General features: G+C 38.6%; 2 protein-coding genes across 2 annotated transcripts in view; both read right to left on the minus strand.

Annotated features, from left to right (window-relative positions):
• Positions 1 to 9,679, minus strand: part of PLSCR4 (phospholipid scramblase 4) — a 52,179-nt gene extending 42,500 nt beyond the window's left edge. The window contains exon 1 of the mRNA XM_090284424.1: positions 9,478 to 9,679. The gene's annotated coding sequence lies outside the window, so the exon portion shown is untranslated. The remainder of the gene's footprint in view (positions 1 to 9,477) is intronic.
• Positions 9,680 to 14,490: 4,811 nt separating this feature from the next.
• Positions 14,491 to 17,640, minus strand: LOC150021160 (stannin). The gene has a single exon (XM_090275659.1). The coding sequence runs from the start codon at positions 17,480 to 17,482 to the stop codon at positions 17,219 to 17,221; it is 264 nt and encodes an 87-aa protein (XP_090131785.1). The 5' UTR covers positions 17,483 to 17,640; the 3' UTR covers positions 14,491 to 17,218.
• Positions 17,641 to 19,168: the final 1,528 nt, after the last annotated feature.

The following is a 19,168-nucleotide window of genomic DNA, read 5'->3' on the forward strand; positions in this document are numbered from 1 at the left end:
TCTTGTCTGGGAAGCTCTTTATCTGCTCTTTGATTCTAAATGATAATCTTTGCTAGGTATTGCAATCTTGGCAAGTAGCTTCCCACTTTTCATGACTTTGAATATTTCTTGCCAATCCCTTCTAGCCTATAAAGTTTCTTTTGAGAAATCAGCTGCCAGTCTTACAGTGATTCCTCTGTAAGTAACAAATTACTTTTATTTTGCTGCTTTTAAGACTCTCTCTTTATCTTTAAACTTTGGTATTTTAATTATGACGTGTCTTGGAGTGGGCCTCTCTGCACCCATGCACCCATATCCTCAACATCTTGTTAGAACTCTATGCTTCTTGGACTTACATGTCTATTTTCTTCACCACATTAGGAAAAGTTTTCTTTCATTCTTTTTTCACATAGATTCCCAATTTCTTGCTCTTTCTCTTATCCTCCTGGCACCCCTATGAAGCAAATGTTGGAGAGCTTGAAGTTGTCCCAAAGGCTGCCTACACTACTTTGTTTATTATTATCATTACTACTATTATTATTTTGTCTTGTTGTTCTGATTGGTTGTTTTTTGTTTCCTTATGTACAAATTGCTGATTTGATTCCTGGCTTAATCACTTGACTCTTAATACCCCATACTTCCTATTTCAATTAGTATATCCTTCATTTCTGACTAGATCTTTTTAATGCTGTTCAAATCCTCACTACGTTCCTTGAGCATCCTTAAAACAAGTGTTTTGAACTCTGCATCTGATAGATTGCTTCTCTCTGTTTTGTTTAGTTCTTTTTCTGGAGTTTTGATCTGTTCTTTCATTTGTGCCATGTTTCTTTGTCTCCTCGTTTTGGCAGCTTCACTGTGTTTATTTCTATGTATTGGGTAGAGCTGCTTTGATTCTGTCTTGGTAGCATGGAATAATGTATGGCATAGACTCCCTTATCACCCAAGTTGGGAAGACAGTGTAAAGAGCCTCTGGAACAACTTCAAGCATACCAACATTCACATCATGGGGGTGCCAAAAAGAGAAGAGAGAAAGCAAGAACTAGAAAACCTATTTAAAAATATAATGACAGAAAACTTCCCTAACCTAGTGAAGTAAATATACATGAAAGTCTAGGAAGCACATAAGAGTCCCAAACAAGATAAACTCAAAGGAACCCACACCAAGACATCGTAATTAAAATGCCAAAAATTAAAAACAAAGAGAGAACCTTAAAAGCAGCAAGAGAAAAGCAGTAAGTTACCTACAAGGAAGCTCCCATTGGACTGTCAGATGATTTCTCCACAGAAACTTTGCAGGCTGGAAGGAAGCGGGAAGAACTATTTAAAGTGATGAAAAACAAGGAGAACCTACAACCAAGATTATTTACACAGCAAAGCTATCATTTAGAATACAAGGACATATGAAGAGCTGCCCAGACAAGAAAAAGCTAAGGAAGTTCATCACCACAATACCACTATTACATGAAATCTTAATGGGTCTTCTTTAAGAAGAAGAAAAAAGATTAAAAATATGAACAATAAAGTGGCAATAAACATGTATCTATTAACAATTGAATCTAAAAAAACAAAATAAATGAATAAGCAGAACAAAAACAGACTCATAGATACAAAGAACATTTTGACGATTGTTAGATGTGAGGTGATTTGAGCATATGGGTGAAGAAGATAAAGGGATTAAGAAGTACAGATTGGTTTTCTTCAGAACAGTCATTCTACTAACTATGTATGGTATCAGATAGGTTCGAGATTTATCGGGATGATCACTTACTAGGCTATATAATGTCTAATCACTAAGCAGATATTGTACATTAACTCTAATTGAAAAGAAAAAATGATTAAAAAAGGAAAGAAAAAAAGAAGAAATGAGAAATCCCAAGTAAATAACCTAACATTACATCTTAAAGAACTAGAAAAAGAAGAACAAAAGCAACTTGGGTCAGCAGGAGGAAGAAAATAATAAAAATTAAAGCAAACAAAAACAAAGGAAATATATATATATATATATATATATATATATATATATATATATATATATCCCTGGCTGGTTTGGCTCAGTGGATTGAGCGTCGGCCTGCGAGCTAAGTGTCGCTGGTTCGATCTTCCAGTCAGGGCACATCAGAGAAGGAAAACTCTGATTCCAAAAAACCTCCGCTGCCTTGTGGCATACCTCTTCAGGGGAAAGGCTAAGGGAGTAAACCCCGACAGAAAATCCGGAGCCGGAGTCCCTAAGGCGGTTTGACGTTGTAGTCAACACCGGCAACTCCTGCGGCGCACCTGAAGCCAAGCTGTATTGACTCCGTCTTTCCCTTGGACCCTTCAGCTGCGAAGAGAGGGGGGGTCTGCTGCATGGGCAACAGCAGACCCTCCATATCACCCTGCCCAGGCTCTGTAGCTTCAGCTCCACTGGAGAGGACACTCCAGCGTCATCGTAAGATGTTGATTCAACACGGGAGGAGACAGATACCGTGTCACTCCCGAGTCGGACTACACAGCCATTCTCGGCGGTGCAGATAGACTCTTAAGAAGCTACACCATCGTCTCTCGAGATGGACGGCTGCCGACGACGATGATATATATATATATATATATATATATATATATATATATATCCATATATAAAGTTTTTTAAATGAAAAAGAACAAACAAAAAAATAAAAATTTAGAGCAGAATTAAATGAAACAGAGAACAAAAAGACTATACAAAAAATTAATACAACAAAGAGCTGGTTCTTTGAAAAGATTAATAAAATTGACAAATCTCTGGCTAGACTCACTAAGGAAAAAAGAAAAAAGACTCATAAACAAAATCAGAAATGAAAGAGAAGTTACCACAGACATTACAGAAATACAAAAGATCATGCCAGAATAACTGTGAAGGACTTTATGTCACCAAATTTAATAACCTAGAAGAATGAATAAGCTCCTAAAATACACAATCTTCCTAGACCAAATCATGAAGAACTGGAAAACCTAAAAAGACTCATCAGCAGTGGGGAAATTGAAAACAACCATCATAAACCTCCCCAAAAAGTAACCATCTAGGAAAAGATGGCTTCACTCATGAATTCTACCAAACTTTCAGAGATTTGATACCTATCCTTCTCAAGCTCTTCCAAAAAACTGAAGAAGGGCCAATACTTCCTAACATCTTATGAGGCCAACATAACCTTGATACTAACCCTTGGCAAACATAACATAAAAAAGAAATCTATAAACCAATACCTCTGATGAGTACATATGCAAAAATCCTAAACAAAATACATCAAAAAATAATACATTATGATCAAGTGGGGTTCATTCCAAGGGCACAAGGATGATTCAACATATGCAAATTGATCATTGTAATATAACACTTTAACAAAACAAATGATAAATCATATGATCTTGATAAGATACAAGATCCATTTATGACTAAAACACTCAATAAAATGGGTATAGAAGGAAAGTACCTCAACATAATAAAGGCCATATATGACAAACCCTCGGCTAATATTATACTGAATGGTGAAAAACTGAAATCTTTCCTCTAAAATCAGGAACACGCCAAGGATGCCTATTCTCACCACCCATTCAGCCTAGTTCTGGAAGTCTTAGCCAGAACAATCAGACAAGAGAAAGAAATGAAAGACATCTAAATTAGGAATGAAGAAGTAAAAGAGTCATTTTTTGTTGCTGTCATGATTCTGTATATAGAAGACCCTAAAGACTCTACACACACATACACACACAAAAAAAAAAAACCTATTAGAAACAATAAACAAAAACAGTAGAGTTTCAGGATACAAAACCAATGTACAAAAAAAGTCCACTGCTTTCCTGTATACTAAAAATAAAATTTCAGAAAAAAAAAATGAGAAAACTATTCCTTTTAAAATTGCAACCAAAGAATAAAATACCTAGAAATAAACTTAACAAAGGTTGTGAAGGACTTATATACTGAAAACTACAAAACATAATGTATTAAGAGATTGAAAATGACACAATAAAATGGAATTAATACCCCAAGTTCATGGACTAGAAGAATCAATATTGTTAAGACGGCCATATTACCCAAAGCAATACAGAGATTTAATGAAATCCCCATCAAAATCTCAACAACATTTTTAAAGGAAATAGAGCAAAAAAATCATCAGATTTGTATGGAACCACAAAAGACCTCAAATAGCCAAACCAATGCTGAAAAAAAAGAAGCCAGAGGTATGAACTTTAAATTATACTACAGAGCATGGTATTGGCAGAAAAACAGACACCAAGACCAATGGGTCAGAATTGAGAGCCCAGAAATAAACCCACATGTCTATGGGCAAACAATTTTTGACAAAGGAGCCAAAAACACAATGGAGAAAAGAAAGCCTGTTCAATAAATGGTGCTGGGAAAGTTGGAAAGTTACACACAATAGAATAAAATTAGATTACAGTTTGTCTCATGATACAAAAATTAATTCAAAATGGATCAAAAGACCTAAATAAAAGATCTGACACAATAAATTACATAGAAAACAACAAAGGTACTAAACTTAGGGACCTCAATGGTAAAGAACATTTTATGAATTTGACCCCCAAAACAAGGGAAGCAAAGGCAAAAATAAACAGATGGGACTAGATCAAACTAAAAAGCTTCTGCACAGCAAAACAAACTGAAAACAAAACAAAAAGGCAACCAACTAAATGGGAGATGGTAGTTGCAAACAACAGCTCCAACATATCCAAAACATATAAAAAACTCATACAACTCAACACCAAACCACCAATTCAATTAAAAAATGGGCAGAGGACCTGAACAGACACTTATCCCAAGAATACATATAAATGGCCAAAATATATATGAAAAGATATCAATTTCACTAGCTATTAAGGAAATGCAAGTCAAAAATATAATAAGATACCACCTCACACCTGTCAGAATGGCTGTTATCGTCAAGATAGGTAACAATAAGTGTTGGAGTGGTTGTGGACATAAAGGGAACCTCATTCACCACTAGTGGGAATGTAAACTGGTACAACCACTATGGAAAACAGTACAGAGGTTCCTCAAAAAAAAATAAGAATAGAAAGTTACCATATGACCCAGGAATCCCTCTTCTGGGCATCTACCAAAAAACTCGAAAGCATTTATTCAGAAAGATATATGCACCCCTATGTTCATTGCAGCATTATTCACAGTGCCCAAGACCTGGATACAACCAAAGTGCCCTTTGCTAGAAGTTTGGATAAGGAAGACATGGTACATACACACAATGGAATACTACTCAGCCATAAGAAAAGATGAAATACTGCCGTTTGTGACAACACGGATGGATCTTGAGAACATTATGCTAAGCAAAGTAAGCCGGTCAGAAAAAGCTAAGAACCATAAGATTTCACTCATACGTGGGATATAAAACTGAAACTCACAGACACAGACAACAGTATTGTGGTTACCAGAGAGAAGGCGGTTAGGAGGTAGTAAAAGGTGAAGAGGGCCAAATATATGGTTATAAAAGATGATTTGACTTTGGGTGGTGGGTACACAATGCAATATATACAGACCATGTATCATAGAAATGTACACTTGAAACCTATGATCTTATTCACTAATGTCATTGAATAAATTTCATTAAAAATGCCGTTTGCATCCCCATTTCTGAGAATTGACTGATTTGTCTGTTTTTCTGTTTGCTAGTTTTTTTAATATTCCTTTTTTGCTGTTTATAAAAATGAAAATTATTTTAAGATTTTTTTTCAAAATTTCTCTTTTATATTTACTTTGTTTTTGCCATGCATTCTGTATTTTTTGTAGTCGTTTTAGATGTTTTCCTTTTTAAAGGCTAGCATCTCTCTCTCACCCCGAAGAATGAATACTTTTAGTACAATGCTGCTAATATATATATAGAATATGAATAGTCCTGCATTTACTGTCTTTAAAGAAGTTAACAGATTAAGAAATACTTCAGGCAAAACTTTTCGATTCTGTGCCTACAAGAAATATCATAGCAATGTCAAGGAAGAAGAGTAAGGAAGGGATTTTCAAAGGAAGAAGCTGAAAGAGAAATTCAAAGAGAAAGTAAATAAAAAGAATATGGAAAGCTTTGTGAATAACATATATTTCTTCTACAGTGAATGATAACTAATAATCCAGAAAGGAACTATTTTTTGTAAATTATTAATTACATCCCTGAGGATATTTATTTAGTTTTATTATTTTTCCTACTATAACATCATTTTTCCTTTATGAACATGCATAAATTATATAACTGTGTATTAGAACATGAATGTATATAATTCAGTCATTAATTTACAAAAATGTATTACTGTGCGTGTACACACACACACACACAGACACAAACATATCCCCTTTAATTTCTCGGTGTGTTTTAATTTACATTCTTTGAACGTATTTACAAGATAGAATATCTAGAGATATCAAATTTTTTAAACTACATATTATTTCACTTTTGAATGTACCATAAATTATGTAACCAAATCTGAATCAATAGTCATACAGTTATTTCCAAATTTACTATAGTGCCAATTATCCTACTGTGAACAACTTTAACAAAGATTTTTATTTGTACACTTAGGACCATGATAAATTCCAATAAATGAATTAATATTTGAAAAAATTTGTGATCACCATATAAGTTTTACAAATACATTCCACTAAGAATTTGTAAAAGTGTATTTCTCCCATCACATCAACAATTCTATCACCTGAATTTCAAGATCAGTAAAACAGGCAAAAAGTGTCTTAACTTTAGTTGCATTTTTCTGACAATTAATGGCTGAGTCATTATACTGCTTGCCATTTTCATTCTTTTGCTTTGAATTGATTCTTTTAATCTTCAAATTGGATTGTTAATTTCAAAAGTCATTAATGTTCTAGGTATATCAGTAAAATTGCTTTTCCTATTAGCAATGTCCCTGTTTATGTTTTTTTGTTTGTTTTGCATGCAAATATTAATAAGAATCATGTTCCTGAGCTTTAGGTTTTGGTATCAACCTCAAAAATGTTTTCACCACATGCCATGCTCACAAATATTTACTCAGGTTTTCTTCTTTTACTTTTTAGTTTCATTAATTTATATTTAAATTTATGTCATCTAGATTACATCTGTGTGTTCAGAGGGAAAGTTCCGATTTTTAAAGTATATTTTATTGATTATACTGTTACAGTTGTCCCAATTTCTTTTCCTTTTGCCACCTCCACCCAGTACCCCTATTCCCTCCAACAATCCCACTCCCCAAAAGTTTCAATTTTATTATGAGTTTTCCCAAATAAATACCTAATTGTTCAACATGATCAATTAAATGTTATTTCACCTCTACCCCAGATTTAAAATATACTTATCAAATGTAGCTTTCTTTTTATTCTTAAATCTGTGTCTTCAGTTTCATTGATTTATTGATTAGTAACTCTATTCCCTCTATCATTGCCTTTTAATCACTATAGCTATATAGTACCTTTTCTTATGTAGTGAAGTCCCCACAATATATGTATTTTTTTCTTTTAATTAAAATCCTTCTGACAAGTTATTTTTCTATGAGCTAAACAGTTGCTTTAAACAAAAAATTCAGTTAGGAATTTAATTTGTACATCTCGTAGAGAAGCGATATCTTTATCTGTAAAAATGTATTTTATTGTATTTGCACCTACATATTCTCATATATACACTTAATGTATTTTCATATGTCCTTAGAGTTTTATTATTCTTAAACAGGTTTTTCAAATTTTGTGTTAGTTCATGCCACATGGAATGGTTTGTTTATTCTATTGTATTTTCCAGTTTACAAACATAATATCTAGTGAGATCTGTAAGTTACAGTTAGATGCAATTCAACACTGGTTACTAAATTCTTTTATCTTTTTTTTTTTTTTTTTTTTGAGATTTCATTTGTTTCCTGGGGACATTCAAGGTATACAATCACATTATATGTAAAAAGTGATAATTCTGTCTTTTGTGCTAATCAAGATGTTAATATGCTCTTCTGCCTATTGTCACTGGCCTAAAAATTTCATAGCATTTGTCAGTGTGATGATGGGCAGTTTTGGCTTTTCCAAATTAAATGGAAATGATACTACTGCTTCAAGATAATCATGTGAGACACATAGATGGAGGTTTTCTTTCTATTCCAATTGTTGCAATTGTTCTGAATCCAAACCCTTTTAGTTAGGTGGGAAATCAACCTTACTGCATTTCAAACGTGCAATGAAATATCACCTCACATACAACAAGTGACAGTGAGGATGTGGAGAAAGGGAACCCTACTGCACTGTTGGTGGGAATGCAGGTTGGAGTAGCCACTATGGAAAACAGTATGGAGTTTCCTAAAAAAAAAAAAAAAAAAATGGAACTGCCTTTTGACAGCAATCCTATTTCTAGGGATATATCCTAAGAATCCCAGAACATTGATCAGAAAGAATATATGCACCCCTATGTTCCTAGGAGTAAGGTTATTTATAATAATAGCAACAGTCTATAAAAAGCCCAAGTACCCATTAGTAGATGAGTGGATAAAAAAGCTGTGATACATTTACACAATGGAATTCTGGTGGCTGTAAAAAAGAAAGAACTCGCCCTTTGCAACAGCATGGATGGGGCCTGGAGATGATTATGCTAAGCAAAATAAGCCAGTCAGTGAAAGACAAATACCATATGATCTCACTCATATGTAGAATCTAATGAACAAAAAACTGAGGAACAAAAGAAAACCAGAGGCCTGGATGGTGGCATAGAATGACAGATCTCAGAGGAGAGGGGGTTGAGGGACTGGAAGAGATTAGCCAAAGAACATATATGCATATATGCATAGCCCATGGACACAGACTACACTGTGATGAAGGTTAGGAGAGGGAGAGTTGGGGGGAGGGGAACAAAGGAGGGGAAACGGGGATATCTGTAATAGTGTCAACAATAAAAAAAATTTCAATTAAATTGTATATCCTAATATAACACGAACAAGACCATAAAATAAATAAAAGAAAAATCGAAATACTGATATATATGTATGTTAGAAACAAAGCAAGTACACCCGAAATGAATCACATCTCCCCCGTTTGTCCGCACTGCTAACGTGAGGGAGGGGTCTTGCCTGTAACTTAGCCCCTCGGACCTCAGACCCCAGACCCCCTCCGTCCGTGTAAAGCGGTGGCTATAAACCCTTTACTCTGTCTGCCCTTCCGCATGCCCCGACTCCGTGAGGGCTGCGCGGAGCGAAAGCCCACGAGACGCAGCGGAGCCCGTCCGGCGGGATCGGCCTGCGGGAGACAGTCGCGGGGGTGGCCAGGGAGGCACCGCGCTGCGCGCCTTCCTCCCGTGGGAGACGCCAGACGCGGCCAGGGAGGCCGGGCGCACAGCCAGCTCTCCAGCGCGTTCCTCTTGGGCCCAACCTGCTTCCCATAAGACAGCCTTCCTCCCGGGGCCTCTACCCCCACCCCGGGCTGGACTCAGCTTGAGGCTGGCGTCCCGGAACTTTGGCAGCCACCTGAGGATGCGGCGCCGCACCCTCTGCCCCACTCACCCCGAGCCGGTTGTCCGCTCGGCACCCGCGCCGCCAGGCCTGGGGTCTAACTTTCCCCACGGAGGAGAGAGAAGGGGGCGGGGAAAGCGAGAGCAAGAGGAGGGTGTTCCCTACAAAAAGGAACTAGAGCCCGCGGGGAGGGGGCGTTGCGGGGCTCAGGGCGAGGTGCGAATGGACACAGCCAGGGCTGACGTACCCACACCGAGGGCCCCAGACTAAACTCCGCCCAGCTCTGAGCACCCCCAGGATCAGGGCCATGGGGGGCGGGGCCCCTGCTAGGGTCGGCTTCCAAACAGAAAACGTGGGGGAGAAGGTAGCAAAGGAAAAAGACTTGTCTCGGTTCTAACGTGCAGTCCGCGGTGGTGTCTTATAAGAGACAGGCAAGTTCCAGAGCCTGTGAGGAAGGGCTCACCGAGCTCGGAAAGGAAGAGGAGCAACCACTCTCACAAGCCCCGTTCTTTCCCAACTGCTCCCACCCGACGCCTGTGGCTGGGAACTGGCCTTGGCCGTTCGAGGCTGGCTGGAAACACTGGGCCCAGAGCCCAGGGTTTTTGTTTGCTTTTCTGCAGGATCGGAGCCTGCCAATTGGCTGTGGAAGGGAGGCCTGGGAAGAGGGGAGGGGAGCGGGGTGCCTGTGTTTTCCGACATTTGGTAAAAAATGGCATTCGTTAATTGCCCTCCTTAAACACAAAATCTTTTATTCAAACTAATGGGGTCAGGTCTGTGGTTGTCCATTGGGAGGAGCACAGGAACTGAGAGACTCTTAATGTCCCTGACCTTATAGAAAATCACAACTGGATAGAAGTAAATTAGATTGAGCTCAAACAAGTCCTTGGCAATGCTCCACTACGGGAGAAGTTTGGACAGGGAAAGGCACATGGGAGTGGAGGTCTGGGAATTTTCCGTTTTACTTTGTAGGTATGCCATTCGTTAGTAGTATGCCTCTCGAACAGATTTTTAAAATTCATATTGTATTTCTCAGTAATAATTGCCAGGACATAATCCAAGTATAGAGATAGTGTTATATTGAAAGCATAAAACAAGCTGGTGTCAAAACTACAACAAAACATGATACTACTTAGTAGTTTAAGTTCATAAGAGTGATCAATAATTTGAGCTCATGAATGCAAACATCTACAGTGGCCATATGAAAGATAACTAAATATTTAATAATAAAATATGTCTTGTGTAACATATTGCTGTGGGGGATAAAAAAATTATTGGAAGTATGTTATATGCCCCAAATCACAAGTTTTGAGGGGAAGTAAAATGATTGAAACCCATGTATGTGTTTCGGAAATTTCTGATCTGATATCATTTCAACTTGAATAAGGGACGACAAATTTACTGTTTTTGTATTAATCCTATTTTTAGTTGTTCTGTTGTTTCTTAGTCATAGCTCTTTACATTAATTTCTTTTTACTGGTTTTTCTTACATTACCAAGGTCTGCTTAGCGTTAATATTGTACCTCTTTATATAAAGATTAAAACAGAAGTCAAAACAATAAGGGGGGGAAAAAGACATTTCTGTCCACTCAGAATTCTATACCCAGTGAAGACACCATTAAAAAATGCATACAATATAAAAAAAATATTTTCAGATTATAAAAGCTGAGAGAATGTGTTTCCAGCTGTAATGCCGTACAAAAAGTACTAAATGAAATCCCCAAAATGTGGGAAACTCGACTGCATAATTTGCGGTATTGGGGGACTACGTTCGTGCTCTCCCCTGGAGAAAAAAATGACTGTATTAATGAGCCCTAATTGCATTAGCTTTATTGACATATTAATTACTTAGTTTATTTTTGGTAACTGAACCCCAACATTAGTTACCCTGGAGTTAGTCTTTCGATTGTATACTTGAGAAATTATTGTAACTATTAGTATTTGGTAGATGATTTTATATTTCTTGACCTCAGTTCTTTAGTCCAGTAGGGTCTATGTGTAAGGCATAAGCGAAATGGGACCCAAATAATTTTAACAAAACATAACAAAAATTTTGTTAAAAATTTTAACAAAAGATAATATGAAACAAGAGTAGGCTGAAGCTGGGTGTGGAGAAAAGTGAGCAAGGTGGGACAGAGGCTCTTTCCAGCAACTGAAACTTTCAATACTGATCCTCATTTCTGCTCCCAACTTTTTGGAGCTTAAGTACTCCAGGACTTCTACTATGTTCATACATTTTAACATAGACCAAGACAGTAAACTGTCCTTCCAGCTAATCAGTGTGATGAGAGATAATGGGAATATTTATACCTGTGTGAAGCATTAGATAAGAACAGGTTACCAACAACAATATGTTCCAGAGTGAAGTCTCTTATAAGAATTCTCCTTAGGGATGAATTTAACAGAAACATTATGTTTCAACCAACTTCTTTGGCACATTATCAAGGAAAAGTCAATAAAAACAAAATCTTGCAGTGAAATCGTTGCTCTTTACAGCACCTGTAATGGAAGTTTTTGCTCTTTTTAGAACCTCACGTGATTACTTAGGACTAATTTAGGGCAGTCTCACCCAGTCAATGGCAATTTAAGAACACATTCTGGCCCTGGCTGGGTGATTCAATTGGTTGGCACTTTGTCACATACACCAAAAAGGTTGCAGGTTCAATTCCCAGTCAGTGCACATACCTAGGTTGTGGGTTCGATCTTTGATTGGGACACTTAGGGGAGGCAACCGATTGATGTTTCTCACATCAATGTTTCTCTCTCTCCCTTCCTCTCTCTCTAAATTCAATGAGCATATTCTCAGATGAGGATTAAAAAAAAGAAAAGAAAATTTGATTAGCATTGTTTACATCAAACCAGCTTTTATTTAAAGCTACAGATATGTCCCTTACCAGTGTGGCTCAGTAGGTTGGGTGTCATCCTGCAAAACAAAAATTTTCCAGTTCAATTCCCGGTCAGACCCTATGCCTGAGTTGCAGGTTCGGTTCCTGTCAGGCACGAACAAGAGGTAACCAATCCATGTGTCTCTCCCTCTCTTTCCTTCTCACTTCTCCTCTCTCTAAAAATAAATAAATAAAATCTTAAAAGCTACAATTATGGTGTCTATATGGGCATCTGATTATTGACTTTAGAAATAGAAACCCGCATTTTTCCTATATAATTTGATTTTCAGTCTTATAACTAAAATCAGATGTGGCCTGCTAAGGTTAATTTGAGTTTGTATTCTGTTAACTTTAGCTTTTTTTTTTTTAGTCATCAATTTTTTTTTTTTTTTACTTTTTAAAAATTCTCCCCTGAGGACATTTTTCATCACTTTGAGAGAGAGAGAGAGAGAGAGAGAGAGAGAGAGAGAGAGAGAGAGAGAGAAGTATCAATATCAATGTGGAGAAACACCAACTAGCTGCCTTCTGCATGCACCCCGACTGGAATAAAACCTGCAACCCTTTGATTTATGGCATGACGTTCCAGCCAACTGAGCCATATGGGCCAGGGCTTTTACTTTGTTTTTTATTGTTTATGCTATTACAGTTGTCCCTATTTTTCCCTCTTTGCCCACCTTCACCCAGCCCTTGCCACCTCTTCCTTTAGGCCATCACTCTGCTTTTATGTGATACATTCAAGTCACTTAAACAAGTACTGTATTGGGATAAATAAAGAATTCAATGGGCCATTACTAGGGACTAATCTCCCAGATGACAGAAATAATAATCAATACTTTCTATCATTGTTCAACCAGCTAAAAATCCACTTAGATTATTCTCTTATGTAATCTTGTTTTTGCTCACAAAAATGAAAATTAAGATTTCTGCTAAATACATGTAAAAAACAATGTTCATCATGATGTGCTCATGATCTCTTTGTAGCGTAATGATCAGGAAAGGGAAATGTGTCAATTTTATGAGATTTGACATTTGAGAATGCAAAATTATTAATGTTCACCTAAACACTCACATACTATTATTCTTTTAACTATGCTATAAATTTGCCTGAAATTGACAATTCAATGTATTGTGAATTGAATTGTGTATTCCAAAAAAATCTCTTGAAACCATAACTCCTGGAACCTGTGCATGTGATCTATTTGGAAATAAGCCTTTGCAGTGGTAATCAAGTTAAGATGAGACTATATTACATTAGTCCTAATCCAATGAGTGTCATCTTTATAAGAGAGAAATTTGGACAAAGAACAACATGTAATAATAGAGGCAGAGACTAGGCTAATGTGTCTGCATCCAAGGATTCCCAGATCAGTGTGTGTACAAGAGGCAACTGATCAATGTTTCTCTCTCTCTCTTTCTCTCTCTCCCTTTCTCCTCTGGAATTAATAAATCAATATTTTTAAAAAGGATTTAAATATATCTGTATAAGCAGAAAGATAAGTTATTTACTATGTTCTGTGAAAAATAAAGAAGGAAATGTAATATTAAATTTAAAGGATTATTATAATGTTCTTTTCTACATTGAATTGAGTATCATATTAACATTTAGAACAAAGCTTATGACGGTAGTCTTTAGATTCAAGACTAATGACTTTTCTTTTGTTGCTTTTAGATTCTCTTTTTGTCTTTAACCTTTGACATTTTTATTATGATGTGTCCTGGTGAGGGCCTCTTTGGGTTCATCTTGTTTGAGCCTTTATGTGTTTCCTGGGTTTTATATTAATTTCCTTCACCAGGTTAGGAAAGTTTTCCATTATTTTTTCAAGTAGGTTTTCAATTTCTGTCTCTCTTCTCCTTCCGGCACCCCCATGATGCAAATGTTGGTATACCTGAAGTTGTTTCAGAGCCTCCTTACATTACCCTCAGTTCTTAAATGGTTTTTCCTTTTTGCTGTTCTGATTGGGTGTTTTCTGCTTCTTTATCTTCCAAATCGCTGATTTAATCCACACTTTAGCTACTATACTATTGATATCCTGTAATGTATTTCTCATTTCAGTTACTGTATTCTTCATTTCTGACTGGTTCTTTTTTTTTTTTTTTTTTGTTTTGTTTTTGTTTTTTATATATTTATGCAAATTTTATTGAAATTTATTGTAAATAAAGATTTTCTCAGTGGTCTAGAAAATCAACGTGAATGTCATTCAGCTTTTATTGAACAGGGATGACATCCCTTCCACTTATTGCACAAACTTGGTAACTTTGAGACAAAAACAGTAGCACATCCATTTGAAGATTTGTCTGAAAAACTAGTCCATATTTTAGTGGCTTAGTGTCAGAGTTCCCTCCCCATTCTACTGTTGCTATTGCGATGACATACAGGATGAAAGATTAATTTCTTGACCAACTAGTCAGAAAACTTGAATGCAACATGGGTTATTCAGAAAATTCAAATGAGAGGTCCTAACTTACTAAGCCAGTTGAGTGTGTGGTTTTGGTGTCTAAGCTAAAAAAAAGTAGCTATTATGATAAAAAACAGCGAGAACTATTATGTGGTTGTTCACCAGTTCTGCACGCACTTTCACGTCCTCCCAGAGACAACCATGAATCCCTCACTGTGCCTGTGACCCTCACCCGGCACTGCCACCATGCTCACAGGCTGGATTCAAGCTGCAAAGATGTCATCTCTGGCAACTGGGGAGTGCAATAAAGAACTTCCAGAAGGGAAACTAAGGAGAAAGCCAACATTTCAGCATTTCAAAACCAAAACTCCACTTGCACAGTAAAAACCTCAGGCCAAGTCTGACAGTCAAGTGATGGTCATTTTCAGGGTCAGGCTCAGAGACTGAAAATGCAAGTCCCAGGTTCTCCTGGATCACTAGGGTGAAAGATGGCCTAGGAGTATACTGCTGGCTGCATAAAGTAGAGGTAGAAAGCTTGGAAGTTCTGGGATGCGAGGGGAATGGATCAAACGTCCCTGCACCTTCCAATTTTTCTTGCGCATCCTTCATTAGAAAGCAAACCTCCCTGATTTTCAAGTCAGCACCTTTGCAACTTATCCCCTCTGCCAGCCAGCCCACAGGGCTTCTGCTGGTTTCCAGCCTCTCATGCTTGGCCATCCCCAGTTAGGGGCCAAAGACATTTCTTCTTGCCTTCAGTTCAAATTGCCTAACTAGCTGTACTTTTCCCTCCCCCCAAGCTATTACTTAATGTTTAACCCCCAATTTAGGCATATGCTGCTAAAATAAATGTTCCCTAAGCTCCCTCTGTGGGGTTCTAGAAAGTAGATAGTTCAACATGCTTTTTTAGAGGAGACTTGAATGAGGCCATAGGTAAGCCACCTTCAGCCTGACCAGAAGGTCAGGGCTGACGGTGGTGGGGACTGGCAGGCAAGGCTGAGGGCCCCCTTGGGAGCAACCTGCCCTTGCTGCTGGCAGGCCACTCAAGTGCTAAGGGCCAGTGCACTTAGGTTAAGCCAGGACTGGCCTCAGTTTATTACCAAGGATGCCGATACAAGTCATAGTTTAATCATGACAGTTAGAATGTGCATACAGTGGTGGGATTAAAAATCTAAGCAAGTTCACTGACGTGTACACAAGGGACTCCTTGGAGATGCAGGCTATGTAGGTGCTGGCCCAATCCAAGAGCCACCAACTCATCTTTCTGAAAACTAAATACTCAGCCTGAAACTCACTCTCCCCCCAGCTGGGCCCCCCCAGGTGTCCGCGAAGCACTGGCAGTCAGGATGCATCTGGGGACTTCTGTGTACACATGCACAGAAGAAATGTCCTTCTGCTGCACTTGGTGCTCTCATAGTGGGGTCAGGGGACTCTCCTAGGTGATCTGCTGAGGAACATAAAATCCAATATCCAGCAGCTGGGTGGTAATTTAAGAAAGGAAGCTTAATTTGTAAAAAGGGAAGGAGGTAGAGGAAACCTCAGAGTCCCCTACCACTCCCAACAGTGCAGAAAATATTAAATACAACAACAAAACCACAGTTCTCTCTTTTGGGCCAATTGGATTTCAGATAAAAGTAGCTACTGCCTGCTCCGAGAAGCCTGCTGTAAGTAATGCCCAGTGGGGGTGGGGACAGGGACAGGGAGTGCTCAGCATGCTCAAGACCAAGGGGGCCAGAAACTGCTCTGCTACTAGGATGCCTGGCAGCCCTCAGGACGTGTGCGCTGGCTTGTCCTTCACCGGCTCCCAAGCAGCTGGAGTAGCTTCCTTGCAATAATTCCACTATCAACAGGAACTGGTATTTAACGACCGAACCCATCTAGAGAAAGAGACGGTGGTGTGATTCTTCCATCCATTGCTAACCAAGCAGAAATCACAACACCCCAACCAGTCAGCCCCAAAACTTAAAACCAACATGTTATATCCTCTACGTACACATACACATATATTAGAGGCCCCTGCCAAGTGCAACTTGGGCCTCACGTGTCTAAGACCCTCACCCACAGCCTTGACTCAGCGTATTAGTATGGTCAGTCTCATGTACATTATCCGACATTTTAAAAAAATCAGCAAAATAGGTTTAAGCACGTGCTTCTAGGGCCTATTTACAGTTCACAGGTTTGTGAGTTCACACGTTACAGTAGTAGCTCCATCAAAAACAGGCTCAGCTAAACATTCAAGTAACAAAAGCGCTATGGGGCTTTGAACCCCAGCAAAGTGAGGTCTGTCCACTGCCTGCAATGGGCAGCCCCACCAGGAGGCAGAGGGGATGCCCAGGGCCACTGAGTCCTGGCTTAGGACAGCTGGGGCCCCAGGACTCAGTGCATGCGATGACGAAGCCCAGTGAGGCCATGCCAGCAAGTGTCAACCCCTCTTCTCAACAGCAGCCTGTCTGTGGTTTCCCCCTCCCACGCCTCTCAGTTAGCTGCAAGCAGGCCCAGGAGCCTCCGCATCCCAGCTCAGCTGTGCACTTCTGGGCCGTTGGGGGTCAGCTTTGCCTTCCTCTCCACACACGGTCCCTTGGCCGAGTACTGCACCAGCAGGAAGGGCTCCTTGGTCTCGCCATCCCCTACGATGCTCTCCTCATCCTCTGACTGGCTGATGCGCTGTAACCGCAGGTAGCACCAGCAGCCCAGGATCAAGGCCCCCAGGGCAGCAATGGCAATGAGGATAACAATGACTGTGACCACACCTGTGGTGGGACTGTGGTCCATAATAGACATGGTCAGCGCTGGGGGAGGCTTTCTCAGCAGGAAGCTCTTGGGGGATGACCGGCTCAGTGAGGCTGGAACTTGGGCTGGACACGAGAGCCCATGGCGCCGCCCGCAGCCTGGCTTGATCGCCCCGCAGCAGTCCTGCGGGCCCGACTCCGCCCGCCCGCTTGCCCGGTCCGGCGGCGGCGCACACTCGGGACGCCTGACTGGTTCTTTTTGTTTGCTGTTGAAGTTCTCACTAAGTTCCTGAGTATCTTTATAACCATTGTTTTGAATCCTGTATCTGATAGTTTGCTTGCCTCCATCATTTAGCTGTTCTTCTGGAGATTTCTCCTGTTCTTTCATCTGGGACCGGTTTCTTTTTTATGGGCGAATAGTATTCCATTGTGTAAATTTCCCACAGTTGTTTTATCCACTCATCTACTGATGAACACTTGGGCTGTTTCCATATCTTGGAAATAATAAATAATGCTGCAGTGAACATAGTAGTACTTATGTTCTTACAAATAGTGTTTTGGGTTTATTCAGATAAACTTCCAGAAGTGGAATTGCTGGGTCATAATGCAATTCCATTTTTAATTTTTTGAGGTACCTCTATATTGCTATCCACAGTGGCTACGGTATCTTTATCTGGTTTTGGAATTAGGATAATAATGCTGGCCTTGTAAAATGAGCATGGGAGTTTTCCCTCCTCTTGAATTTTTGGAAATAGTTTAGATTCTCTGTTTCTTCCTGACTTAGTTTTGGAAGTTGTATGTTTCTAGGAATTTATCCATTTCATCCAGTTTGTCCAATTAGTTGGCATATAGTTGTTCATAATATTTTCATACAATCATTTATATCTCTTTGGTGTCAGTTCTCTTTCATTTCTGATTTTCCTTATTTGGGTCCTCTTTTTTTTCTTGATGAGTCTTGTTAAAGGTTTGTCAATCTTGTTGATCTCTTCAAAGAATCAATTCTTGGATTCATTGATCTTTCGTATTGCTTTTTAGACTTTTTCATTTATTTCTGCTCTGATCTACATTATTTCCTTCTTTCTACTCACTTTGGGCTTTGTTGTTCTTTGAAAAGTTCCTTTAAGTGTACAGTTAAATTGTTTATTTGAGGTATTTCTTATTTCTTGAGATAGACCTGTCATTCTATGAATTTCTAACTTAGGACTGCTTTTCCTGTGTCCCACAGATTTGGGGTTGTTGTGTTATTGTTTTCATTTATTTCAAGATATTTTTTATTTTTTCTTTGATCTCATTGTTAACCCATTCATTGTTTAATAACATGTTACTTAGCTTCCATGTCTTCGTGTATTTTTCACTTTTCTTTCTGTGATTGATTTTTAGTTTCATAACATTATGGTCAGAGAAGATGTTTGATATGATTTCACTCTTCTTAAATTTACTTAAACTTGTTTTGTGTCCTAACGTGTAATCCATCCTATAAAACATTCCATGTGCACTTAAAAAGAATGTATATTCTTTCGCTTTGGGATGAAATGCTCTGAAGATATCAATGAAATCCATTTGATCTAGTGTGTTGTTTAAGGCTGCTGTCTCCTTGTTGATTTTCTTTCTGGAAGATCTATCCATTGAAGTCAGTCTGGTTTAAAATCCCCTACTAAGACTGCATTTCTGTCAATCTCTCCCTTTATGTCCATCAAAATTTGCTTTACATATTTTGGTACTTCTATTAGGTGCAAAA

This window comes from Furipterus horrens, unplaced genomic scaffold, assembly GCF_987537825.1.
Source record: "Furipterus horrens unplaced genomic scaffold, mFurHor1.1.pri manual_scaffold_1, whole genome shotgun sequence".
Lineage (NCBI taxonomy): Eukaryota > Metazoa > Chordata > Mammalia > Chiroptera > Furipteridae > Furipterus > Furipterus horrens.

Bases quoted from the DNA above. Each gene is read 5' to 3' on its own strand.
- LOC150021160 (XM_090275659.1), bottom strand. From the start codon at position 17,482: ATGTCTATTATGGACCACAGTCCCACCACAGGTGTGGTCACAGTCATT.